This window comes from Balaenoptera borealis (assembly GCF_965194805.1).
Source record: "Balaenoptera borealis genome assembly, chromosome: 16".
In the NCBI taxonomy this organism is placed as follows: Eukaryota; Metazoa; Chordata; class Mammalia; order Artiodactyla; family Balaenopteridae; genus Balaenoptera; species Balaenoptera borealis.
Window position 1 is genome coordinate 51,362,274 of NC_138872.1, and position 27,269 is coordinate 51,389,542.

Genomic DNA, 27,269 nt, shown 5'->3' on the forward strand with positions numbered 1-27,269 from the left:
CTTACAAATTGTTAAGAAAAATAAGAACCTGTAGTAGAAAATTGGACAAAGGACGTAATGAGCTGTTAGAAGTAGTGTATATGACTAATGGATTTATTCAGTCTCACTAGTAATCCAGGAGCTGAAAATTAAGACAATTATGCTCTGCCGTTTTCCCACCTGTCGGGTTGGCAGCGCGGAGGCCATGGGGGCTCTGGGAAGGGTACCACCCGACCTGGGGGGTTGGGGTTCCCATCTGGCCTTGGGGAGCAGGATGCCACTGGGCAGATACACAAGTAGTAACAATAATAACGGACGTTTTAAAGCAGCCTGAAAGTCCAACAGGAGGCGATCAGTTGAGTAAACTATGCTCTGCAGACATACACCGACAGGGGAACACACACCTGTTAGAAGTAGGAGTGGCAGAGCACAGTTCTTAGTGTGGAGAGACATTTCCAGTGTAAATGAGTGAATAAGTCAGGTCAAGATACCGTGTACAAAATGATGGCACATCCGCTCCACACACTCACACACATGTCTGGAAGAATGTCACCCAGTTTTAACTGAGCCTCTCTGGTTGGTAGAATTATGGTTTTGTTGTTGTTGTTGTTTCTTAACCATTGATAGCATGGCAGAATTATGGATTTTTAAAAGTATTATTTTCACTTAACACTCTCATCTGATTTTTCTACAAAAGAATATGTTTATATCATTCTTTTAATTTTTTTTAAGTAATAGGAATTAAAATTACCCAAGTTAAATAATTTCTTTACCAACCAATTAATAGCATTTGTTTATTCTTCATATGCTGGTCATGGCCACAGTCATTCAAAACCGCTTACTTTAAATTTTGGTGCCGCTACACCATTTGTGTGCATTTTCCTGGCAATGGGGCGGGTGTTCTTCATTTTACTTAAGTTGTAAGTGATGTCATCAATACAGATTTTCTTTCTGACGCACCCCCGCCCGCCCCCGTCCCGGGTGTTTTTGCCCTCTGTCACTGCACTGGGTGAGTCATCCTTTGGGCAGGAGCCCCAGTGCTTTTCAGCACAAAGACCTCTGAGAAGCTGCTGTAGGAAGAAGCGTCTCTGGGGCCCAGAGTCGGGGTGGGGGACTGGGTGCAGTTTTTACGGGAAATACAGCTATGGCCACCACGAACTCATTGACTGTCCCAGACACCCGAAACCTGGAATCAACAGCCCGTTTTATATTCCCATCTTCTGAGACACTCTTTGTGTCTTAAGAACCCAGCTGACATTTATGCTTCCTACAAATGAAATTTCTTACTAATATTTCCGTTTCGTACGCTGTAAAATCAAGGTGTTAACAGTTCCCATCAAGGCTGTTGCAGGGCTGTGGCCTTCAGGCCATCACCTAGCGGAGGGAGGTGGGGGGGTTTGCTGCCCAGTGCCTATCCCCCTGGACCAGACCCTGTCTTTACCCTGGGCTGTCAGTGTTAACCTAGGTCTCCTCCTAAGAACATTTAGGATTTTCTTTTGTTTTACAAAGTGCTTTCTTTTCACTTGATTCGATAGTAATTTTGCTCAGAAACTTGCCATGTAAAGTGCAGATTCCAAATCTAGGCCAACAACCCCCCATCTTGTTTCTAAAAGAATCAGAGCAGTACTATGCATTGCCGGTTATTCCACGAAGGATGGCTTCCTGAACTGAGCAGTGACTGAGATACAGGTTAAGAGGAAAGTACACCTGGCCTCTTTATTTATTTTTATTTTTGAAAATTAGAGACTTTTTTTCTTTCTTTTTTTTTTTTTTAAATTTATTTTTGGCTGCGTTGGGTCTTTGTTGTTGCGCGCGGGCTTTCTCTAGTTGCAGCGAGCGGGGGCTACTCTTCGTTGCAGTGTGCGGGCTTCTCATTGCGGTGGCTTCTCTTGTTGTGGAGCACGGGCTCTAGGCACGCGGGCTTCAGTACTTGTGGCACGCAGGCTCAGTGGTTGTGGCTCGCGGGCTCTAGAGCGCAGGCTCAGTAGTTGTAGTGCACGGGCTTAGTTGCTCTGCGGCATGTGGGATCTTCCCAGACCAGGGATCAAACCCATGTCCCCCTGCATTGGCAGGCAGATTCTTAACCACTGCGCCACCAGGGAAGTCCACACCTGGCCTCTTTTAGATGTTCAGTGTTGAGAGGAATAATATTACTCCATTGCCTAAGGACCAGCTACATAATTTGTGGGGCTCAGTGCAAAACTGGAAATGGGGGCCCCTTGTTCAAAAACTATTAAGAATTTCAAGATTAAAGACAGCGTGTGTGGGCTTTTCCGACTTCAGGGCCCCAGGTGACTGCCGGATAGCTGGTTAGAAGGCTGTGGTATCCACTGTTGGGAAGCTCTCCGCAGGGCTGTGGCGGGTGGTGGACGGGAAGGGAAGCCGGCTCTGGGGTTCAGAAACCACATTCTGGGCCTGAGCGCGGGCCCTTCTGAGGGGCTGCTGTCATCTGGCCATCCCACATTCATGACGCCTGCTGTTTTTCTTCCTTGCATGTATAGAAATTTATTGAGTTTGAAGATGCCTTGGAACAAGAGAAGAAAGAGCTACAAACCCAGGTGGAACACTACGACTTTCAGACCCGCCAGCTGGAACTGAAGGCCAAAAACTATGCAGATCAGAGTAAGTCTCTAGCCCGGAGAGATAAGATTGCATTTTGAATGCATTTGTTGTTCTCAGACCCACCCAGCTGGGAGGGATGTTGAGAGCCTTTGATAAAAAGAGAGTGAGAAAACCCAGTGAGAGCCTTATCTTATTTTCATTGTGATTCCCTCAATAATTTGTTTTCTGTCTTTACACCGCTCTGTATTTCTGTAAATGGCCTCAAATCCTTTGTGGAAATAAATAAAATTTATAAATAAGGCCCCTCTGATGACGGAGCACTTTTGCTTAATGTTGCAGTCTGACCCAAAATTCACAAATCTGTGAACTTTGTGTGGCCCTTTAGGACAGAGCTCCTGGCTGCCGTCTGGGGCTCCTGCCTGTGTGCTGCTTGAGGAGTGGGTGCTCTTTTGTGACCTGAAAGTTGGGCCCAACAATGGTGCCCCTGTAATGACAGTTCCTAGGGGGCACTCATGGCCAACCGGGGTGCCTACGGGAACACCCTGTCCCTTACAAGGAGAGGCGAGGAAAGGGTTTTGTGTTTTTTTTTTAATAAGAACTATTATTTTACCTTTAGAAGTCTTTGTTTAAACTATACTCTCAAAGTTATAACGACCCTGTAATTTCAGTTTTCTGTAATTAGTGGTTTTGATGGTTGAGACCTAGTTTGCTGCTTTACCTCATTACCTTGGATAACAGGTGCCTTCGTTCCTCTGAAAAAGTTAAGATCATATCAAAAAAAAAAGAAAGAAAGAAAGAAGGACTTCCCTGGTGGTGCAGTGGTTACGAATCCGCCTGCCAATTCAGGTGACACGGGTTCGAGCCCTGGTCTGGGGAGATCCCACATGCCGCGGAGCAACTAAGCCCGTGCACCACAACTACTGAGCCTGTGCTCTAGAGCCCACGAGCCACAATTACTGAGCCTGCGTGCCACAACTACTGAAGCCCGCGCACCTAGAGCCCATGCTCCCAACAAGAGAAGCCACCACAATGAGAAGCATGCGCACCACAACGAAGAGTAGCCCCCACTCGCTGCAACTAGAGAAAGCCTACTTGCAGCAACAAAGACCCAACGCAGCCAAAAATAAAATAAATTAGATAAAATAAATTTTAAAAAAATGGTTTGATGGTTGGGTCTATCCGTATCCCAAACCAAGACTGGAAGCCCATTTTGCTAAAGCCAATACCCCCCCGGGTGTTGTAGGTGAGCACAGCTAGTGGCAACACACACACACACAAACACGCTAGTTTTTGTGGAGCAGAGGCGAACCGAAAGGCCCATTTTAGTTTTGCATAGATCCACCCTTTCTATGACTACACAGAATCCTTAATATTCCCTTTGCTTAGAATAATTTTCATGTGAAACCTTTTCATCTTTTCTTAGAAGGAAAACATATAAATTCCAAGGTACAGTCTGAAGTTTTCCATTTGGTCAGCATCAGGGGCAAGGACCAAGGAGAGGGGAGAACAAGGCTGCCGCGCGTCCTGTCTCGCTCTGTGCAGAGTTCAACAGAACTGAGGTTGGAACAAAGGGCCACAGACGCAAGGTGTCTGAGGCCTGCGGCATGCTGGCTCTGTGGCTTGGCTGTCCAGTTAGCCCGCGGCACTCAGGTGTTTCCCTGTGCCTCTTGGTCAGAGCACACGTGGGGACCATCCTGGGTGTCACAGGGGTGACACAGCTGCCAGCCCAGAGGTGGCACGATCGTGACTTGGTCTTTCCAGCCCCTGGTCCGTGTGAGGGACACCTGTGTGTTTCATCCTGTGTTCAGATATTCTTCTCTTTAGTGTGTCTCAGAGGCTGCTTACTTCCAAATTCTGCCTCTGTCCACAAGCCACCTGCTCGTTCCTTGTCTACGTGTGACACAACGTGACACATCCTGTGAGTTTTGCCTGCACCTCCGAAGCTACCAGCTGACTTAAGACATAGAGAGTAAGGCTTGTGTGAGTTTCACCCAGCTCTTCCTCTCTCTAGCAGGATTGAATAGCCTCAGATAACTGCACACACGGTGATGCACCCAGACCCGGGCCCATCAGAACCGCCTGCTAGGGTCCCCAGGGCATTCTGTGCTGATGAGGCCACCTCTGAGCTCAGGGCCCAGGCATGGGTTTGTCTCTGCCCCCCAGCAGTCAAGCCCAGAGAAGTACGTGCCCTGGAGAAGCGGGTTGTGCAGTTGACAAACATTGGTTGTGTTTTCTAGTTTCCCGGCTGGAGGAGCGGGAGTCGGAGATGAAGAAGGAGTACAATGCCCTGCACCAGCGGCACACGGAGGTGGGTGTCCCTGCCACGGGGCCAGGGCCATGAGGAAGTGGTAAAGCCCCACGTGGGGTTGGCTGCCGACCTTCGCCGCCTTTTCATTCCCTGGGGTTCACCTGCTGAACCTGAAAGCCCTGGGCCTCATGTGGCCAGACTCCCTTCCCTGAACTCTGCCTTCATCTCTGTCCGAGCCCAGTGGGGGTGAAAGCGGCACAGGCTGGAGGGGGTGGGTGGGTGGACCTCGTGGGCAGGGAGCGCTCACTCGGATGTGTCCTCTTCACAGATGATCCAGACCTACGTGGAGCACATCGAGAGGTCCAAGATGCAGCAGGTTGGGGGGAACGGCCAGACCGAGAGCACCCTGCCGGGGAGGAGGTAGGGCGGGAAGCCGGGCGCCAGAGCTTGGTGCCCTCCCCCAAGAAGAGCCGTGGCCCCCCCCGACTCAGGGAGAGGGGTGTCTGGTTGGAGTGTGCGGCTTGAGCCGGGGTGTGTGCTGAGGACGGCACCAAGCAGGTGAGGGGCTGGGGTGGATCTGCTGCGGGCCCGCAGACCGTCACGGAGACCCAGGGAAAACCACGTAGTCCATCCTAATACCTGCAAATTCCGTGTTTCTGAATTCGCCTACTCTGTAAAATTTATTTGTAGCCTCAAAATCACCACTCACGGCACTTTCGCAGTCATCTGCAGATGTGCTCAGAGTGGTGAAAAATTTGAGTTACCCAGTGCACAGGGTGCCAGCTGAGGTGGTGCCAGGCGACGCTCCACCTCCTGCAGAGATGCCCAGGGATGGGGACGGCGGGTGGCGCAGTGTCCTGCAAGACGCTGGGGTCCAGGGGCCAGTCAGTGGGGACTGGATGGAGCCCAGCTCTGGCCCCTGTCCTCTAAGATATGTTAAATACTTCTGGCACCTCGTTTTCTGTTTTGTAAAATAAAGGAAACAGTGTACCAGGATGAGTGAGGAATGAAGATTCTAATCTGTGTGAGATGCGTACCTACCTATGTACGTGTTTCTTCTACAAGCAAACGCAGTGTTTGCAGTGACTTTGTAGAATACAACAGCTCGAATTGCGAGAGTCGACTCTAGGTGGTGGGGGAGGCCCGCACACCTCGGTGACCAGCAGACGCAGCCACGCCCTGCCATGCTGGTTTTATTCGGGGAGCAGAGAGAAGCCTGCAGAGGCCAGGTTCCTGCTCCATCTTCAGTCAGGATAAAACTGCACCTCGGTACCCCAGGAGCAGATTGTCAGAGATCTTCTCCAGGGTGTTGCCATGGGAGGCCATGGTTCCATCAGGCTGGAGGAGGGAGGAGGCGCCTGAGGCTGGAACCCCAGGCCCAACGGATAGAGCTTGCTGTTCGTGCCTCTGCAGCTGTGGCCTCTTGTTCCTGCAGCGAACACCGGAAGCCCCAGTTCTGGTCACTAAAAGGCTCTGTTTTCTCTGCACTTGTCTCCTTGGTGGGTGATGTCTGCAAACAAGGAGATTCAGGCCCTTCCATGCTGGGCATCGTCAGCTACTCACTGGGCCATGGTGGGCGAAGCTGTTGAGTCTTCCGATTTGAAAACGGAAAGTGTAATATGTCAGCGGAGGCCTAGCCGGGCCTAGGAAGGGCGGTCATCCAGGGGACCACTGGCATGTTTTTAGACAGTCTCGCCGCTTCTCGTGGGGAGTAGGGGATACAGCCGTTGTGGATGCTTTCTTTCTGTAAATGTGTGCGCCCCAGGAAAGGGTATCAGGGAGTCATTAGCTGACCCTCCCGGCTCTCTGAGAATTAAGTGAGGGAATGTGTATCAAAGAGTGTGTTAAACTACAAAACCCTCTGCAGATACTGTTTCTGGGCCAGTTTTATCTGAAGGTAGGAAATACCCATCTCCAAGCCACCGTTTCCTGACACACTGTGAAAGCCTCACTCCTGGCCCTCAGAAGTCACTGAGGGAATTTCCAAGGAACTGCACCAAATGCCAACCTGGAATTGGGAGCTCCTCGTGTTGTTTTGGGGCTGCAGAGGCTGGCTGTTCGGGCATTACCTAGAGTTTGGGCTCTGGCCCAGATTCCTGCCCAGCCTTGTGTCCCCATCTGATCCTCCTCAGGGTGTCCCCGAGGCCAGGGTGCACTTGGCTGTGTGTCCATCCTCTCCAGGCCCTGGGCACTCTCTGCTAAGACCCCTTCCTGAGCTCCATGGGGGTAGAGATGCCTGCCTGCAGGGAGGAGGAGCCTGGGGCTGTCAGCTGCGACCCTCCTGTGCCTTGGCAGTGAAGAGGTGCCTTCCTGTGTGTGTATGTGTGTGTTGCGGGGCGGTGGCCAGAGCAGCGCTTGTTTGGGAAGCAGAGAGGCAGGGCTGCGTTTGGGCTGCCTCCATCGCTCTGCCAGCTGGCTGGCGACATTTAACCTCACTGTGGCGCACGGAATCGCTTGCCCCATGCTTGCTGCCACAGCGTATGAGACTCTGGGCTCCTGCTGGCCCTGCAGCCGCCCCTGCCCCGCTAGCCTGGACACTGGGCTGTGATGGAGATGTTCCCAGGGCCCACCATGCATGTCTGACTGCCCCGGGCCCACTTCCAGACGAATGGATGTAGATGGCAGCTACACCTCCCACGTCCAGAGGGCACGCTGGTGGAAGGAGAGAAAGCACAGGCTTTCTCCCACTGCGCTGGGCGTTGGCCTCTTTAGGGCTCAGAGAGTGCAGACATCCCAGTGTGGCCTGTGCTGCTGCAGCAGATGAAGGGGAAGGCCCTGTGCTGCCCTCCTGGCCTGCTCTTCTCTGGGGTGTACCCCTCCAGCCACAACTCTGGATCCTTTGGGGACAGATGTGTGTCTGCCCATCTCCTTAGTTTAGACTCTCTGGCTCCCCGAGGAGGCTCGTCCTTAGTGCCGGGGAGCTGCTGGCCACTGCTGAGCCCAGACAGGCACAGTTTTCCTTCAGTCCTGGCTTGGTTTTGTGAATCTGTGTGTCTTTAGAATAAAACCGATGGTGAGGGCTTCCATGGTGGCGCAGTGGTTAAGAATCCGCCTGCCAATGCAGGGGACACGGTTTCGAGCCCTGGTCCGGGAAGATCCCACATGCTGTGGAGCAACTAAGCCTGTGCGCCACAACTACTGAGCCTGCGCTCTGGAGCCCGTGATTTACAACTTCTGAGCCTGCATGCCACAACTACTGAAGCCTACATGCCTAGAGCCCATGCTCCACAACAAGAGAAGCCACCACAATGAGAGGCCCGTGCACCGCAGCAAAGAGTAGCACCCGCTCACCGCAGCTAGAGAAAGCCCGCTCACAGCAACGAAGACCCAACACAGCCAAAAATAAATAAATTAAAACAAAACAAAACAAAACTGGCGGTGAGCATGCGTGGGCCCGTGAACATGGCGTATGCGATCGTGTGCCCTGTCACTGCACACGCGAGTGTCTGCGTGTGCCAGGAGCGTCGCGGGAAGGACGCTCGCCCACTGCCCGGGGCTGAGTGGGCGCAACTTGCCGTCCAAGCCAAGGGGGTGTGTGTCTGTGTGCCCTGTGTCCATCCTGCGTAGGCATCTGCGTGTTCCACATCTGTCTGTCCCCATGGGGGCCCTCCCTCTCCATGTGCGCACACGTGCCCCCAGAGCCCCCGACCTTCGCTCTCTAATGTTGCCTTCTTGTCTTGCCCTCTGTGCTGTCCCTGCCGTGTGCTGGCCCTTGTCTGTCACTGCTCTGCAGTCCTCGCCAGTCGTGGAGGAGAAGGTAAAGGCTGCAGCTGTCCCTAGGCCTCGGGTTGGGGGAGCTCGGACGGCTGCTGGAATCGTACAGATTGGTGGCTCCGGACTTGGTGTTTACAGGGCCTGCTGCCGAGGAGGGGCAGGCGGGTCCCAGGCCCCGAGGCAGCCCTGAAGCAGGTAGCAGTGCAGGCCCCACTAGCAAACGTCCACCCGGCCTGCAGGTCGGGCCGCATGTCTGCACCCCCAGGAGGTGGCGGGCAGGGGTGGAGACCCTGCGCCTGGTGTTAGGCAGCCCAGCTCAGTCACTTAGGACCCAGAGCCAGTGGCGTGACCTCTGTGAGCAGTGTGACCCCCTCGGGCTGTAGCCTCTGAAGTGGATGAGCATTGGCGTCTCCCGGGGGAGCTGCGGGGCTATAACAAGAGGACACGGTGGGTGAGCCTTGGATGGACTCTGGCCGGCAGTCAGCAGCACCCAGCGAACGCTCTTGAGGCTTGCGGTTGCGGGGAGCAGTGGAGAGGACACGGGACTCGATCCTCATGAGGATTTCCATCGGGGAGTGCGGCCTGGCTGTCTGTGAGCGCAGAGTCGTGGAGGCGGGTGATGGATACGGGCTCCCATCCTGGGGGCAGGTGGCCCCACCCTGCCCTGCCGTCACGTTACCCCGTGGTATCTGGTGACAGCCTGGGCCGAGGAACCCCTTATGTGCGTCCCCCACCGAGGTCAGAGCTGGGCCCCAGGAGAGGCACCCCCATATGGGCACTGGGAGCCCAGCGGAGGAACAGTGGTGGAGGAGGGGCTGGGAGCCCTGAGGGAGCACCCCACAGAGCGGTGGCTGCCTTCCCAGACGCCAAGGGCCTGGGGGCTGTGGTCAGAGAACAGCCTGGCGAGGACTGAGCCACGGGCTGCTGAGCTTGGGATGGATCTGCAGACCCAGAGCTTTCTAACTTGACGTCTGAGCTCTTAACCGAGAAAGTGTCATCTGTCATGGTGGACAAGGGCTGCGTGAGGCACTTGAGATCGTCAGCAGGAAACCGCCTTCCTGAGCGGCCGAGGCCCCTGTCCGGCCCTGCAGGCCTCCTCTGGCCCTGTCCCTCCCGCAGCTTAGTCCCCAGAGGCACAGCCAGGTCCCAACAGGTCCGGGGACCCTGCTCTGCAGGAGGCAGTGTCTTCCTGAACAGGACAGACCAGCAGCTCGAGCAGCTCGGAGGGGCTTCCAGATTCCGAGTTCTCCTCCTGCTCCGCCCCAGCCCCACCGCCCTGGAGCCATTGGGGCCCCCCCAGGGAGACATCCTTCCCAGAGTCGTGCCTCAGGCAGCCGCCCGCCAGCCATAGGAAGTTCTGGTCATGGCGGCCGCTCCGCTCCCTTGTCCATCACCTGCATCCTCCAGGCACCGTGAGGAAGCCACCGTCCTCCCTCCAGGACAGCCCAGCCTCTGGACCCGGCTCCGTGGAACCCCTGAGGAAGCCTTGCCACCCCTCCCACCTCAGCCCCTGTGTGTCAGGGATTTGGGTGCTTGGCCTGAACAGCTCTGAGCAGCATGGACTCCATGCAGCCACCGACAGGCTCTGGGGCGCCATGTGTCTGCCCCGGGCCTGGGCTCCGTGCCCTCGCCGCTAGCAGCCCGCGGAGCGTATCCCAGAGACTGAGCCCACAGCAGGCGGCTTTGAGCATCAGTCCAGCCCACTGGACAGTCTCAGTTTGCTAGCATAGCTTTATAAGGCGCCTCTGTGGTGTCAGTGCTCCGTGACGGGGGAAAATGCTCGGAGCAAGAGAAAAGCACCCCATGAGAAACTCCGTACCCAGGTCTCCTGAAAACAGTGATGGGGTGTTGGGGGAGGGCGAGGAACAAAGAACAGGGGAGAAAGGGTTGACGCCTCCTGGCTGGCTCCAGGAGGCAGAAGTAGGGCCAAGGAGGAACCAGGCAATGCTGCCTGTGATGCCAAAGGGCCTGTCACAGGCACTGCTGTGCAGGTGTCTGTTTACAATGGAAATAAATAAAACTGATAAATGACAGTGTAACGGAGGGGAAATGTTCTATGGGATCACAGCGGAGTGGCGATGCCCTGAGCGGGTGAACACGCTGATTAGCGCGGCTGCAGGTCAGAGCGGTCAGAGGTCCTGTGCGCCTGGCCACCCAGAAGGTCACGCCCTTCCCTACAGCCCGTGGTCAGGGGCGTCTTTTAGAGCAGCTCCAGCTGCAGAATAAGCATCTGCATGTCCAGAAAGAGTTTGCACCCCTGTTTCAGGAGCCACTGTCTAATCCCCCCCTCTCTTTCTCTCCCCATATTTCAACAGGAAGGAGCGCCCCACCTCCCTGAGCGTCTTCCCCCTGACCGACGGTGTGGTACGTGCACAGATGGGGGGCAAGCTCATGCCTGCGGGGGACCACTGGCACCTGAGTGACCTCGGCCAGCTGCAGCTCAGCTCCAGCTACCAGGTTTTGTAGCCGTGCTGTGGAGTGAGGGCTCCCCGTCGCCCCACATTCATTCAGGAGGGTGTGGCCACAGCCGGGGCTCTCGGCTGCTCGGGGACCTGCCTACAGCCAGGGTGTGCCCATCGGGCAGGGCTGAGCGTAGTGACCATCCCCCAACACAACCCAGAGCCTCGCAGCCAGACTGGGCTTCACCCCACACGTGTTGTCCTTCTAGTATCTGAGGTTTGCACTCCAACGAGGAGAAAGTCAAAGGCCAGGGGTCAGCTTCTCTTCTTTGGGCTATTCTTACCGGCCTACCCGTGCTAACGACCTAGGGGCCTGAGTTTGAGAAGGAGGACATCCCAGGTGTGCTCAGCTCAGCAGTGAGAGCACCCACCCTCCATCCCCAGCACTGGGGCCCTGGGAAGGCCAAGGGCAGGCACTCGTGCAGGGCCCCTGGGCACTTGCTGCCTGTCTTGGTCTGTGAGCTCAGCCATCTGGTGAAGGCAGGCTGTGGCAGGACGGAACGCAGGCCCCATTGCTTGTTGAAGAGACCAGACCCTCGCCCTGGGTCTGGTGATTCCCCACTGAGGCCATCAGAGGATACCCTCTGGGCCGGGTCGAGCAGTGGATGTGGGCCCAGGTTTCCCCATAGCTTCCTTCCCGCCGCGACTCATTGCTGGCTGTCCTCCTGCCTCGCAGTGTCCAGCTGGGCTGCAGGAGGTCGTCACAAGCTGCCAGCTGTGTCGGAAAGCGACCCCACTCACTCTGCGTCTGTTCCGCGGAGTGAGCACGCCTCGTGCCCACCAGCCACTGGCTGTCCTTCCAGCAAGTGGGGTCCGGGCAGAAGGGACGGGGCCCACAGCTGGCGTGTACCCCCAAGCTCCTGCGGGGGCGTTGAGCCTCAGAAAGCTGGGAGGCTGGGGTCTCCAGACGGCCCCTTGGGCCAGCCTGTGTTCTCATGCGTCTCTCTTTCTCCTGCGTCGTCTGAAATCGTTCTCGCTTAATAAATTATAGTCCTTTATGTTTTAGTTCATAGGTGTGTTTTGTTTGATTTTTTTTTTAATAATTACTTTTAAGTTCTTTTTATTTTATGCTCTAGGTTTTCAAGTTTTTCTAATTTTTTAATTTGTTTTGTTGTTTTTGTTTTGTTTTTTGTTTTTATGTACTGTATTTTCAGTGTTTTAACCAAACAGTTGTGGCTCCTCATGGGAGGCATGGCCGCTGGGATGTGGGTTCTTTGCATTTGGAGGTCACTGCTGCACGTTGGTGTTAGAGGTTGGCAGGTTTCTTTAGGTAAGTGGTGGCCAAGGGGAGTGTCCCGTGGGTAAGTGGTGGCCTGCAGGCGATAGACAGCTAGGGGAGTAGGGGGAGGCCTGGTTATGCCGCAGAATTCCCCACGGTGACTACCAGGTTCAGGAGGCCCACGGAAACAAAGTGTTCAAATCACGGACAGGTGGGGAGCGTGGCCATTGAGTCAGGTGGTCTGACAGTGTGTGCTTCCGTGAGGCAGGGGCTCATGTGTCCGGCCGTCTTTGTGGAAGTCCCTGTGCATCAGCCTGGAGCACAGCCCTCCTCAGGTACCACCCTCCTCGTAACCTTCCCTGTGGGAGAGCACTCGGGGCCCCACCACAGAGGCGTGCAGTATGCACGGTGCTGTGAAGAGGAAGGGTTTTTTCTTTACAAATTGGCCCTGAGCTGCAGAACCCAAACCCAAACCAAAAATGTTTGCAAGATGTGCTTCTCACCATAGCTCATCAGCAACCCGGCTGAGTGTTGTTAGCTATGGGGGCCATCCTGTGCCCTGTGGGGTGTTGTGGGCACCCTGCCTCCACCCACCCCCAGCTCTGGCCACCACAAGGGTCTCCAGACATCACCAAGTGTCCTCCTGGGACACAGCTGCCGGGATGGGAGCCCTGTCGAGAGGAGAACAAGGATGTGAGGTTCCGGGTAGAGGAGTCTCAGCCCAGGGAGAGGCGGCGCCTGGCAGGGACCAGGCTGCTTGGGAAAAGGCAGATCCCACAAGGCTCCCAAACCACTCTGACTCCTAGTCACCTGGAGGTAGCCACGGGAGCACGGTCAGCCCTTCCTAGTTAAAGGTGGGGGTGGGTTGGTCCCAGCATCCATCCAACTTCACAGAGAAGGCCGACACCCCGTCATCAGCTCCTCTTGTAAGAAAGTTCTCCTGAAAGTGTGTCCTCTGAGGAAACCACGTGATCTGGCACCGATGGGAACATGTACCCAGAGTGGCCTCTCAGTGCTGCCCCCCCCTCGCCCCCATGGGCCTCAGCCCCTCCTGAGGCCGTGCCCCTTCTCGGCACCAGGCAAGAGGCTGCGGGGGCCCCGCAGCACCTGCTCAGGGGTGAGTCGGGGGTGAGTCTGGGGTTACCGATGTTAGTTCATAGAAGAGCAGAGGCTATTTTTATTGAGGTTCCCCGATGGTTTCACCAGGAAAGACGGTAGGAGAGGAATGTTTGTTTCCTGTCCACATTTATTCAAACAATGTGTTCTCTCTCCAGGGAGATTCTTAAGGTCAACAGTTGATTGCAGTTTTTACTAATCTGGTCTTTTTTCACTCTCAGAACATTTGGGGGACGTCCCATTCTGTGGAAGTCGAGTTTCAATTTGTTTGCATTTACGTAGGTGTTGAAGGCAAACTTTGGTTCAGTTGGGCCGTGGAGGTTAAGCGAGACCCGTTCCCTGCTGTCTCTTTGTTGGGGAGGCCACCACTGGCAGAACTGGGGAGGTGCCCACCCATCACAGCTCCTGACTGTGGCCAGGACGGGAGGCAGGAGGCAGGAACGAGAGGGACCAGCCCTCGAGGGCCTCGCAGTGGAGCAGTAACTTGATCAGAAGGCACGCCGGCCTCCCCGGCCTCCTTCCCAGCCGGGGAGCCTCTGCCCTGACCTGGGCTGGGGCTTAGCTCTGCCCACCCACCGGCTGCAAGGGGTTACCGGCCACATCCACATAGCTTCATGTCTAGCCCCATACTGGAAAGCGTGCAAGCCAAAAGCCCGGTCCAAGCCATTTAAATAAGGTGTAGCCGCCTCTGGAAAGCCAGAGGCTGGATGAGTCAAGTGAAGAGACAGGGAGGAATCAGCCCAGTGGGAGAGAAGTGGCCTCCTGTCCCTTCCATTCTGGCACGGAGTGCTGTTTTACTGCGGCCGAGTGGCAAAGACCCCAAGCGAGGGGGCCTCGTGGTGGTGGCCGAGGCCCCGCCGGCCCTGTGTGGTCCACCCCTTGTGGCCTCCCTGGGGGACCTGACCCGCGCCACGAGCTTCCCTCTTCCTGTGTTTGGCCCCAGTGTCCGCAGGATGAGATGTCCGAGTCAGGCCAGTCCTCAGCAGCGGCTACGCCCAGCACCACGGGCACCAAGTCCAACACGCCCACGTCCTCTGTGCCCTCGGCCGTGGTCACGCCCCTCAGCGAGGGCCTGCAACCTCTGGGCGACTACAGCGGCAGCTCCAAGAACAACAAGAGAGCGCGGGAGAAGCGCAACAGCCGCAACATGGAGGTGCAGGTCACACAGGAGATGCGCAACGTCAGCATAGGTACTGGCCGCCCCGCCTGCCCGGCGCCCCATCCTCACCAGCACCATGCCTGTCTCCTCCCAGTTCGCAGGGCTGGTCGCTCCTGAGGCCTCTGCTTGGCTGCCCCGTCCTCAAGTGGTCGTGCCTCTGTATGTGTGTCCTGACCCACCCCTGCTTTTTATAAGGACACAGTCAGATGAGACCAGGGCCCACCCTTTGGCCTCATTTTACCTTCATCACCTCTTTAAAAACCCATCTCCAATACAGTCACATTCTGAGGAACTGGGGTCCAGGGCTTCAGCCTGTGAATTTGGGGGACACAACTCAGCCTCTGACAGTAGACCACTGTCATCCAGCATACACAGTCTAATCAGAGAAAAGGGAGGGAAAAAATGGCCTGTTCAGATGGGATCACAGTTCTGGGGGACAGGCCCCATCCAGCCACCACCTCGGGAAGAACCCGCACCATGACCATCCCTGCCTGTGGTGGCCTAGCGTGGGGTCTCCGGACAAGGGGCCCCAGGGCAACCACGAGTGGTGCAGGGAACTGCTGGTCACCCCCCGACCCTGGGCTCCACTGTGTCCCCCCAGGCATGGGCAGCAGTGACGAGTGGTCTGATGTTCAGGACATTATCGACTCCACCCCAGAGCTGGACATGGGCCGGGAGCCCCGCCTGGACCGCACGGGCAGCAGGTGCTCACTGGGCCCAGAGCCAGTCCCGAATGGCTCAGCACTCACCCTGGGAGTTGGTGCCCCTGGTAGAGGTGCCTCGCAGCCCCTTGAGGTGGGAGAACTGCCCAGGGCACTGACCCGCCACCCGCCACGCCTGCACTTGCGCCAGCGGTGTTGGCATCGAGTGGCCCCTCGGGGGTGTCCCCGTGTGTGGTCCATAGGTGCTGCCCACTCACTCCACCTTCCTCGGCTGCGTGTCCCCACAGCCCAACCCAGGGGATCGTGAACAAGGCTTTTGGCATCAACACTGACTCCCTGTACCACGAGCTGTCGACTGCGGGGTCCGAGGTCATCGGGGATGTGGACGAAGGGGCCGACCTGCTAGGTAAAAACAACCGTCCCCGGGACCCTGCTATGGTTGGGTTTGTGATGAAAGCAAAGTCTCTGTGAGCCAGGAAGTTCTTTTTACAAACTGAATATTGAGATGTATTCACTTACTGTAAACTCGCCGCTTAAAGTGTGCCGCTCGGTGGGGTTTGGGGTGCTCACGGATTCGAGCAACTGTCTATAGACCGTCTTGTCAGCCCAAGAAGAAACCCATTCCCAGTAGCTCTCAGCCCAGCCCTGCTCCAAGCCCCTCCCCTGGGCAACCCACTTTCTAGGAACGTTTCGGGAGGGTGGTGGTTGCCAGCTCCTCCAATCCACGAGGAGCGTGCCCAGACAGCATCAGTGCCCTCCGAGAGCCCTGCGAGGCTATGTCTGAGACGGGTGCAGAGACAGCCTGCCTGATGCAGACTTGCTCCTGGTCCTCCCTCCCTGCCCGAGCCAGGCCCCGTGTACCAGCGTCTGCCTGTACCTGAGGGCAGCCTGCATGGCTCTGAGGCCGGGCTGTGGCCCTCAGGGCAGTGGAGGAAAGTCACGCTGTCTCTCAGCGGGGTTCAAGCTCCCCTGGCCCAGATGTGTGTCCGGAGCCCCAGCCTGGAGAAGCAGCCTTGTCCCCGAAGCCCTCCCTCCTGCTCAGCAGCCAGCAAGGTGGGCGTCAGGGCCGTGGTTCTGGTCTGTCACCTCCCCACACCCCAAGGAAGGGTCCTCTTGTTTCTCCTTGGGGAGGGGTAGCAGCTGCCTCCACTGGATACGTGGCAAGCAGGGTGGTAGCGATTCCACTAAGAGAATCCGGGAAGGCTGCCTTCTGACATTTGATCCATGTTTTATCATCTGCTGCCCGAGGAGGCGGAGCTGTCTGGCATCTGAGGGTTTCTGTTGCCAGCCTCTCTGCTGCTGTCACTCCCCCTTGATAGACGCGGCAGCAGGGACTCGGGGCGTCTCTGAAGCGGGTCCCCGTGTAGACAGCGCCGCCCGGCCGGCCTGCCAGCTGCACACACCACCAGGCCTGACTTGCAAACGAAGGGGGCCCGGCTGGTGTTTTCAGCTGGAACAGCCTCGCTTTCTTTGCAGTGGGCCTGCATCCTGTTAGTTCTCATAAGTTGATTGTCTTACTCAGGGTGGGGAGACCTCCAGGCAGCATCATCATCTGGGGTGTTTAGCACCAGCACGCCTTGTGCCTGGAACAGAAGTTTTTTCAGCCAAAATGTAAAGAGATATAGGACCACAATTGTATATATCAAATTGTGGTAAAACCATCATGTAAAACTTATCAGTTTTTAGGTGTACATTTCAGTAAAGTACATTCATATCAATGGTGAAAGACTGAAAGCGTCCCCTCTAAGATTAGGAGCAAGACAAAGATGCCCGCTTTTGGCAGTATATATTTTTAATGGAATTTTTCTCACAAGCATTGTAAAAATATATATTTTAAAATATACAAAAACTGTTAGTATTCAGAAAAAGTCTACTCATTAGGGACAGTCACTTTTAGTATTTTGACATCCTTCTCTTCTTTCAGATACTACCATATAAATTCAGTTTTTAGGCATTTTTTTATTTTTGGTAAAAGGGTACATGCTGATAATAATATTAAAGGAATATCAGACATTGCCAAGAAGGTAGTAAAAACCAGAGGAGCCCCCAAGCCGTGATGAGTGACACCCTCCCAGGCGCCAGGGCCCCAGCATGCGCACCTGGGACGTGGGGTGGCAGCCTTTGGCCTTTTCTTCGTGGCTGATGTTAACATTTCCCTGAACCACTAAGATTCCTCTGCACGTTTTAACTTCCTTATCTTTGTGTGACTGTGAATTACCTAATCAATTCTAATTTTTGCGGTTTGAATACCACTGCCATAGCTACCTGCGGGCGTAGATCTTTCTAGATGTGGGAACCCCCTGGACAGGTGTGGACTCGTGGGGATGGGCTGTAGGTTGCTCCCGTGCATGTGCTCACACCAGCAGGGCCGGGCGTGGCTGGGAGGAGGCACCTGGGATCCAGGCTGTAACAGGTGGTCACTAGAGGGAGTGCCTTTCTGCCCGGGGAACCTTGGAGCCCCGCCGGGCCTGGGGTGCGGGCTCCTGCACTGGAGAGCTTACACAGCAGGGCACCACACTTTCTTGAGCTTTTGAGAACCTGATAAAAAGGTAAAAGGCATCTCCCTAGGAAGACACACAGACATAGGATGTTTTGCATTTCCATGTCAGGGTCGGAGGCCCAGCTTCGCGTTCCCGCTCCTGGTGCGGAGCTCTGGAGGAGGTCTAAGGGGCGAAGCGGGGCCCCCGCACCTCGTACCTTTCTTCAGTCTCGTCATGTGACAAGATTCCAACACTCATCACGGGCCTTACGAGAAGAGCGACACCAATGTTTTATATGCACAGCCACCGTTAATGCCTCACACTGCTAGTGTCTCCATTTCACAGATGAAGAAACCGAGGTCACAGAGGCCGAGGTGAAGTGGCAGAGCCAGAACTTGAACTCAGGTCCCACCCAGGGTGGCAGCCCTGCCTCCGACCACCGCTGTGCTTTTTTTAACAGCCTTATTGAGATGGAATTTCCACACCATACAGTCCACCCACTTTCAGTGTACACCTCAGTGATTTTTAGCACGTTCGGATTTGTGCAGTCATCACCACATAGCTTTAGAACATTTTACACCACCCCCCAAACGAAACCCGTACCCACTAGCAGTCGCTCCCCGCCACCACCCTGGCACTGCTGCTCTACTTCCTGTCTCTGCAGACTTGCCTGTTCTGGACATTTCGCGTCAGTGGCCTTTTCCATCTGGCTGCCTTCATTTAGCATCATTCCTTTAAGGTTCATCCATGTTGGAGTGTGTCAGTTTCATTCCTTTTTATGGCTTAATAATGTTCCAATGTGGATAGACCACATTTCATGTATCCATTCAGCCACTGATGGACATTTGGGTCATTTCACTTTTGACTGTTGTGACTGATGCTTCTGCTATACTTGTGATGCCTCGCATGGTTCTACGAGATCACCGGAGCTCACTGGCCTTCTCGCTACCTGGTGGCACTGGGTGGCCTGCCAGTCAGTCCGTCCCGTCGGCCATGTCTCCTGCCTTGCCCTGTGGCCCCAGGCTGCAGAGTTGTCCCCTCCCCTGCAGCGCCCACAGGTGCAGTGCTGATGGTGTGCGTGCTCACTCCATGTGACTGCCCCCCGCCCATCCCGGCGCCCCCGGGGCTGGCAGAGATGCTCTAGCATGTGGCCACATCCTGTGGTTCAGGCAGCACCGTTCCGGACGCCAGAGTCTCCATAAAGAGTGATGGGAGAGAAAAGCAGAGAACTAGAAACTGCATACCAGTGAGTTTTACCTGGAGCCACATTGACTGAGTCAGTAGGTAGAGGTGGAGTCTGTTGCAGCAGGGTTCCTGAGAGGGAAATGATGTCTGATGCATCTCTTGAGGTCAGTTCCCTCGAACAGGAGTGCCTGACGTGAGAAGCTCTAACCAGTGCATCTGATGGGTCTGTTCTGAGGGGCTGAAGTGAGAATCGTCTTCTCACCTGGTGGTGAGAACCCTGAGTGCCCAGGCACTTGCGCTGCAACGCTTGGCGGGCGGGGGCCCTCTCGGGCACCACTTAGTTTTGGTTGGAATGAGACCCCATTCTTGGGAGTGATGGGCCTTTGGGTGCCTTTCTGGAGCCTTCATCACGAGGGGCACAGGCAAGGCAGGCAGCCCTCAGGAGCTGAGGAGAACCGAGAGCTCCTGTGATCTGTGGATGGAGCCCTGGAGTGCGGGGCCGGCCCTTTGTCCAGCACGGTGGAGGGATGAGCTGGGGTCTGCTTGAGTCCCCAGAGTCTGGCTCAGCTGGAGGAAGTGTCAGTGACAGGAGGCCTGGTCCCCCATCACCAGTTCCTGAAGACACCCAGATGATGGATTATTCAATATGTGTACTGGATTCGTTGACTAGCCACTTGGAAAAAAATGAGGTCTAATTCAACCTCACTCCGAACACAAAAATAATTTCAAGGTGGATTAAAGATCTAAACATAAAAATACAAGGATAACAACTGGAAGAGAGTATTGGAGAGTATTTTCATAATCTGGGCTTCTCTTCATTGCCAAAACCAAAGAATATATATGTATGTGTGTGTGTGTGTGTGTGTGTGTGTGTGTGTGTGCATGTGTATATATATGTACGTATGTGTATGTATATATATGTATATATGGTCTCCACCATTAACGTTAAAAGAAGTGAAGTACAATAGGAAACTTGCCTAGTGGTGCAGTGGTTAAGAATCTGCCTGTCAATGCAGGGGACACAGGTTCGAGCCCTGGTCTGGTAAGATCCCACATGCCGCAGAGCAACTGAGCCTGTGCGCCACAACTACTGAGCCTGTGCTCTAGAGCCCGCGAGCCACAATTACTGAGCCCACGTGCCACAACTACTGAAGCCCTTGCGCATAGAGCCCGTGCTCCACAACAAGAGAAGCCACCGCAATGAGAAGTCCACACACCACAACAAAGAGTTGCCCCCGCTCGCCGCAACTAGGGATAGCCCGTGTGCAGCAATGAAGACCCAACACAGGCAAAAATTAATTAATTAATCAATTAATTAAAAAAAATTTTTTTTAAATAGGAAATGAGTAGAGGATAAAGCAGGACATTCACAGAAGAGACCCACAAACCTGACTAACTAACTCTTTTTCCTCAAACGATTGACAAAAATGAAGCGGGTACTGTCCACCTCGCTGATAGCAGGGTGCGGCCAGGCTGGACCTGGAGGGAGCGGCACCACTGCTCCTCAAATAGGGCCAAGGCACCCACAGGAGCCCGTGCGTGTGTCCTGGTGCCCACGCACAACCGTGCAGGCCCGAAATGCCTGTCAAAGGAGCCAGTGCCCTAGGAAACAATGGGACGTCTCCATATGGAAATACATCGAAGCTTTCAAGGTGATGGTGGATCCTTCATGTGGAAGGGGTCCCAGGATACCGTGTGAGGTGCAACGGAGGAAGTTGCCCAAGAGGATGGAGAGTGGTGGTCACGATTTTGTTTTTTAGAAACTGATGTCTGCCTAGAAAGACGTCTGAGAAGGAGAATATCAAACGTGAACAGCAGCTGCCTGGGAAGTAGAGATGAGAGGGGACACATCCACTTCTGAACTGCCTATCAAAATGATAAATCCACTTTATCATTTTAATTCCTTCCACAGATTCTGTAGTTTGCCATTTAAGTCAGGCGACTTTTTATACCATTTCTTTCTGCGTGAAATGAACCAAATAGAACAGTATCATTTCCTCAAGTCTTCAGCTAGGTAGCGGAGAGCAGTTTGGCACAAGCGGCACCCCCACCCCTCACATCTTGACTCAGTGATTCCCTCCCTGCACAGTAGGGCCCTTGTCTTCTGGTTGCCCTTGACCTAAGGTCTTGCCCTTCCCCTAAGACCTGGGCTGGCCAGGGCCCCACCGCCACCCCCCACCGAGGCCAGGTCCTTGTCCGTGGCTCGCTCACTCTGGGGGCGCCTGTGAGGCTGGACGCCCAGCACCCACCACACCACACCCACACACACGTTAGCTTTACAGGGGTCTGGCCCTCCTGATGGTGGTGGGAGTAGAGGGGCGAGCAGGCTTTAGATCCCCTCGTCTGCCCCAGGGCCCCCAGGACTGAGGAGCCTGCTGTTCTGACCTCCCCTTTCCTTCAGGGTTCCTGCCTTGGATGCATTTGGCACCCACAGGCCTGGGGTCGTCTGCTCGTATGCTTTTGGGCCCTTCAACATGGAAATGGCTGATCATCGTCACTTTTTCTTTAATAAGATTTTCTTCATTTTGTTGGTTTCAGTCACCAATTAACCTTTGTCACTTCCTTCCCCGTCTCTCTGTGCTTCGCTGGACACGGCCCCAGGGGAGTTCTCAGGTGTGTATCTCTCCTGTCTGTTTGCGGCCCCTCTTCCCCATGGTGGCATCCAGGTGGAGGGGGTGGCACCCTGAGACACCCCACTGCTGCTGCCCAGTCACCGCCAGCTGTGCAGCCTGTCCCCTCCCAATCCTGGTCCAGGCCACTAAGGCACATGTGCTTTTGCTCACCAGCCTACTGCTGCTCGGAAGCTTCTTTTGGTTTGCTCCACCAGCCCACTGACGGTGACCTTGACAATTGAGGGAGAGCTGCTGTGCCCTTGACCCCGGTCTCTCCTTGTAGGCCATTTCTTAAGGTTCTACAGAGCCGATAGAGGTGGAGGCTAGTTAACTGGACACAGAGTACAGGCTCAGCGCTGTGGCATCTCCCCTCTGTTGGGTACATCCTGGAAGTCAGGGGTCCTCTCCCCATGGGGCACATAGGCCAAGCTCCTGCTTTCCTGCTTTCAGCAGAGGCTCTGAGGTCCTACCCATCCCCGTGCTACCTCCCCACTATGTTCAAAGGCACCCGGGGCCTGGTCATAGCTCTCCCTCATTTGCAGAGACCTCTGTCCTTAGCCCTCACCCACCACACCACCACCCCACCACCCCAGGATTTTAGTGTAAGATGTCAGTTGTGTTGCCCTGACCCTCCACCTCACCACCCAGGGTAAACTTTCTGGAAGGAGTAGCTGGCCCCATCCCGTCTCCCGCCCCTCCTGTCCCACTCCTGTGTCCACCCCTAACCCAGTGAGAAGTAGCCCTGAAGTCCCCCCGCCTGCTCATCACACGGGCTTAACGCGCTTCTTTTCTCTCCCCTCCTCTCTCCCTCTCCTTCCTCCCGCCCTGGTCGCCCATCTCCCGTGGGACTGGGACGGCGCCCATAGTGCGCGATGATTTTTTTGGTAAGGCCGAGGCCCTGTTTCAGTATGTGTTTCCCTGCTTCTGGCTTCCTCTGCCTCCCTGACGCCTTCTCATGCTTCATGAGCCATTTGCTTTGTTGAGCCCGGTGGGGCAGCCGTGGGGGCAGTGGTGTCCGTGGCTTCAGGGGTGGGGGTTGGGGGGCCTCCAGCAGGCGTGGTGAGCGGGCACCTGACTCCCTCAGAGCAGACCCTTGACGGGCTGAGGAGGGGACCCCGGCCTCTCTGAGCCCCCCCCCCCCCCATTAGTTCAGGAAGGCCTGAGCCCAGTGCCTGCTGCATCCCATCTGAAGGGCAGGCAGGCCACGTTTGAGGCGAGGAGGTGAGAATAGAAACAGCCGGCAGAACCCTAAGCTGGGCACACCGTGTGCATGGGTCATCTCGTCTCACAGTTGTGTTAGGCCATGGAGGAGGGAAGTGAACAAGAGGAACAGACCTTGGGCTTCGAGGCAGTCCTAAAGGATTAGATGCGGTGCTTTGGGGGTTTTGTGACACGCCTGCAGAGACCTCAGTCTGCGGGGCCCACTTTGGGGTCTGGCCATCCCCTCTGGGCACCAGCCCCCAGAGTGCTATCCTCACCTCCACTCCCACCTCTGGCTCCTGAAGGCCTGCTCCCAGCCTGGTGGAGGACTGCACCTGCCATGGACCATCCCATCTCCTTGGCCAGGGCTCTCTGTCCCCATCACCACAGCTCCAACCTCCATTCTCCGAGGGGGCAGCTCTAAAAAGGGTCTGCTTCATGATGGCCTGGAAGTCACAGGGCTGGGGGAAGGCAGTGATACTGGGCCAGGGGTGGGCATCGATTGAGGAGGTTGCACAGAGGCCATAAGGGTACCGTCCGGGCCCTGCTGGTACCCAGACTTCATGTTGGTAGAGAGCTGTGAGAGCCCATCACTGAGTTCCAGAATATAAGCCCAGGGCTGCTGCATCTATCGGGCGGAGGAGACCTGCTCATTGCCCTCCAGAGGCCAGTCTGAGACCCCCACGGGGCTCGCACGCACCAGGTCCTTTCCTGACTGCATTGCTTGGTGGAGAGCCTGCCTCAAGACCGGCAGAGGCCTCTCCTAGGGTCGCCCGGCCTCCCCAGGCAGGCGTCTTCCTGCAGATCGGGCCTCTGTTCCTTATCCCCTCACATCAGCCCTCCCGGGGGGACCATCCTTCCAGGGGTGGGCCGCCCCCCGGCAGGACATCTGTTATTCTGAGGCAGGTGTGAGCATCAGGGTCTGGCTTCACCAGGCACATGTAATAACTCCGTACCTTTTGTTTCAGGAATGGGCAAGGAAGTGGGGAATCTGCTGCTGGAGAACTCCCAGCTTCTAGAAACCAAGTAAGGATGCTCTTCCTCAGCACCACAGTTGCTGAGACAGCCCCCCACCAGGACCAGGGGCTCCTGTAACAACTGCGTCGGCACAGCCTCAGGGCAGTCCCCAGGGAGGACCTGGACCCACTGGACTGAGCTCACCCCTCCTGGGGAGAGGATGGGGTGGTCACCTCCTCTCACCACTTTCAAGACCAGGATGTGTCTGCTCAGATACACCAGGGTGGGCAGACCCCTTTGAAACCCCATTACTTAACGTACACACCGGCTCATAAGGAGCTCCCCTCTTTCTGCCTTTTCAAAGAAACGCTCTGAACGTGGTGAAGAACGACCTCATTGCCAAGGTGGACCAGCTCTCGGGGGAGCAGGAGGTGCTGAAGGGGGACTTGGAAGCCGCGAGGCAGGCCAAACTTAGACTGGAGAACCGCATCAAAGACCTGGAGGAGGAGCTGAGGAGGTGAGCGGGGCTCCTTGAGGGGCGGGGCTCCCACGGAGGCTGGGCCGCCAGGCGTGGAGAGCGGGGTCAGGCCCCGCCCAGGCCCCTCCAGTCCTCTCCGCAATCCCCTGGCATCTGCTCTCTAGCTAACCACACCCCCTGAGGTCATTCCTTCCCAAAGTGGCTCACTTTGCGTGCTCACTGCTCAGCCTCCTGCTCATCCCTGAGCTACCTCTCATATTCGACCCCATCCAGACCCAACTACTGTGTTGGCCACCCACCCCTCCCCTCTTGTCTCCACCATCCTCGGGGGAATAATCCCACATGAGGGACAGTGTCTTGTCTTGGGTGTCCTTTCTCTGGCGGCTGAGCGGGGCCTTCCCACTCCTCTCACACTATTACATTCGTTCAGGAGGAGGGAAGGGAGGATAATGGCCTCTGGCCACTACGGGTCCCCTGCACTCCCCTCTGCTCCCCAGCCCTCGATCAGTCGAGGTTGGGTCACAGAGCCTTGCTGGGAAGCTCTGGGGTGTCCTCCCCAGCACTCTGCACATCCCTGTGGCCTTTCTCTTCCAGCCTGATCCTCACCCCATTCTCCCAAAGTGGTGCCTTTGGCTCCAGACAGGAAAGGGGAGGTGTGAGGGGCGGGCCCTAGGCAGGTGGCGCCTGTGCCAGGTTTGTGGGACTGGGAGCCAGGTCTCCTCTGGCCCTGCCTGAAGCCAGCACTCCCCTTGCCTTCCCGTTAGCAATTGACCACCTGAATTGAGGTCCTGTTCCTTGGCTGGGCTTCAGGGCACATGTGGGCAGGGGTGTGGAGCCACCCGTCCCCAAGGCACTGGCAGGAATGCTCAGGGCCTAGAACCTGAGGGGAGAGCCCTGAGTGCAGCTGAGAGGTGAGACACATCCTCTGGGCCAGTGCCCAGTGGGGCCCTCACCCTGCCCCGCTTCCTTCCTCATCCTGCAGAGTGAAGTCAGAGGCCATCATTGCCCACCGTGAACCCAAAGAAGAGGTGGAGGATGTAAGCAGCTATCTCTGTACAGAATTGGTATATTCCACTATTAACATGTGGGCACGGGGGGCGGGCAGTGTGGGCGGGCTTCCCGGGGATGTGCTAGTTCTTCTGGGTCTCTGGGTCCTCCTCACCGCTTCTGTGTGATGACTGCACCCAGCAGCAGCCCCCCCACCCCACTGCCCCGGTGACTTTGTGTGGTCAGAACCAGCCCCCTCTCTGCGGGATGCCTCCTCTCACCTAGGTCCTAGCAGATGTGGATTGCACGGTCACAAGTGGGGTCTCCCTGCTTACTGGCCCAGCTGCTGCCCCCCAGACAGAACAGTTTGAGTACCTGAGGCCCTCAGATGCCTCATCTGTCCTCACAAACCCCCGGAGATGCATGGAATGTTCTGAGGAAAACCCTAGGGGTGGCTGTAAGGAAGGGTTTGTAGGGGTCTTTGCCCTTCCCAGGTCCTCTCCAGAATAGGGGCCCCAGCCCAGCGACCTGGCCGCCTTCCTTACAGAGAGAGCAGGCATGAGTCTTTTAAGCCAAGGTGAAGTTTGGACGCCGACCTCACCACTCATCCACTGTTATTTTGGGGGTTGTGGGATGCACGTAACAGGATGCCGATCCCATAGCAGGCACTTGGGAAACTGTAGCTGTTCACCTTGCCCATCCTGCGCAGCCCCTCACCTCCAAATACTCTAGGAAAGAAACAAAGCCACAGGTGTATTAAGCAGCTGCGGCTCCCCAAGGCCCTCCCACTCGGGCATGGAGGGCACCCGATTGGTGCCTTGACCTCCTGATGGGGGGCCTGGGGCTGCCGACGCTCCTGTGAACTCCGAGTGCCGGTGGTGGGGGCACTAGGGGAGGGCAGCCCAGAGCAGGGCTGCGTAAGGAGACAGTCCTGCCAGGGACAGCAGATCCCATGCAGATCCGCCGGTACCTCAAGTGTCCAGCTCTGAGGCAGTGACCAGAGTCCTGCTCGCCAGACCTTCCCCAGAACCTTTCTTCCTGCTATGCCACCGTGAGCCAGTCCCACCTGTTAGCATTGACCGGTGGCATTTGGGATTGCCAGGGTGTCTGGGAGCTTGTAGGAAAACACACTGTGTGTGTTGTACCCCTCGAGTGTGTCATGTGACCTTCTGGAAAGAAGGGGGGGCCCTTTCGGAGTGGTGGCTCCTGTTCCTGTGCCCACCCCACCCCACTGCGTTTGCCTGAAGCTCTGTGGGAAAGCGCCCTCGGGTGCGCCCACTCCCGGAGGCGGCCCCTCGCTGGCTGAGCAGCGGCACTCTCCCCGCAGGACAAGATCCCCATGGCGCAGCGCCGCCGCTTCACGCGTGTGGAGATGGCCCGCGTGCTCATGGAGCGCAACCAGTACAAGGAGCGGCTGATGGAGCTGCAGGAGGCCGTGCGGTGGACCGAGATGATCAGGTGGGCCTCCAGGCGCCTGTGGGCTCCGGAAGACACGCTCCCATCTCCGTCTGTGAGCTGTGGTCGCTCTAGGAGGTCCTGGGGATGGGGTTGAGGCTGACCGCCCCCACACCTCCCTCTCTTCCGGGAGAATTAAGGGTGTTGGGTCCTCCCTGGTGGGAGCCTGCAGGGGGCCAGCAGAACTGGGCCTCTGGTGCAGCCCTGGCCTGGCCAGTGGATGTACCTGCTGGGCTAGAGAGATGCTGGGGTTTGTTGGGGCCAGTGCACCGGGGTCTCTCTAGGAAGTTATGGGTGACTCGCCTGGGAGCCCCTCTTGTCTGATGCTCCAGTCCGTGTGTCCATGGGGAGGGTCCCAAGCAAGGGAGGCAAGAGGGGCCCGGTGAGAGGGGGGCTTGGTTGGACTGGGTGGGGCCAAGTCAGGCTGGGCATGGCTGAGTGGGGCCTCTCCTCCTGCCCTCCCCTGTAGAGCATCCCGAGAGCATCCGTCTGTCCAGGAGAAGAAGAAGTCCACCATCTGGCAATTGTGAGTTGGGGGCACTGGGAGGGCACTGGCAGTGGCCGCTGGGGAGGTCTCCCCTCAGGCCACCCCTCACCCCCTATGCTTCGGCTGGCAGCTTCAGCCGCCTCTTCAGCTCCTCCTCAAGCCCCCCTCCGGCCAAGCGGTCCTACCCCTCCGTGAACATCCATTACAAGTCACCCACCACGGCCGGCTTCAGTCAGCGCCGCAGCCACGCCATGTGCCAGATCTCCGCCGGCAGCCGGCCCCTGGAGTTCTTCCCAGATGAGTGAGTTTC

At 56.3% G+C, this 27,269-nt stretch overlaps 1 protein-coding gene and 1 long non-coding RNA gene across 8 annotated transcripts in view; both read left to right on the plus strand.

Moving 5' to 3' along the window:
* MAPK8IP3 (mitogen-activated protein kinase 8 interacting protein 3) overlaps positions 1-27,269 on the plus strand; it is a 47,370-nt gene that overhangs the window by 13,437 nt on the left and 6,664 nt on the right. The window contains exons 2-17 of one of the 7 annotated variants that reach the window (XM_082362883.1): positions 2,481-2,601; positions 4,779-4,849; positions 5,118-5,209; positions 10,819-10,960; positions 14,241-14,487; positions 15,058-15,160; positions 15,406-15,524; positions 16,046-16,171; positions 21,385-21,396; positions 22,262-22,279; positions 23,564-23,621; positions 23,917-24,069; positions 25,013-25,067; positions 26,345-26,475; positions 26,942-26,998; positions 27,090-27,260. In XM_082362883.1, coding sequence (XP_082219009.1) covers positions 2,481-2,601; positions 4,779-4,849; positions 5,118-5,209; positions 10,819-10,960; positions 14,241-14,487; positions 15,058-15,160; positions 15,406-15,524; positions 16,046-16,171; positions 21,385-21,396; positions 22,262-22,279; positions 23,564-23,621; positions 23,917-24,069; positions 25,013-25,067; positions 26,345-26,475; positions 26,942-26,998; positions 27,090-27,260 — 1,676 coding nt within the window. Of the gene's footprint in view, positions 1-2,480; positions 2,602-4,778; positions 4,850-5,117; positions 5,210-10,818; positions 10,961-14,240; positions 14,488-15,057; positions 15,161-15,405; positions 15,537-16,045; positions 16,172-21,384; positions 21,397-22,261; positions 22,280-23,563; positions 23,622-23,916; positions 24,070-25,012; positions 25,095-26,344; positions 26,476-26,941; positions 26,999-27,089; positions 27,261-27,269 lie in introns of all 7 variants that reach the window. The other 6 variants (XM_082362885.1, XM_082362884.1, XM_082362887.1 and 3 more) reach the window with 6 other exon arrangements.
* Positions 5,216-8,161, plus strand: LOC309614502. The gene is made up of 2 exons (XR_014236201.1): positions 5,216-5,347; positions 5,769-8,161. It is a non-coding gene; the product is annotated as an uncharacterized lncRNA (long non-coding RNA).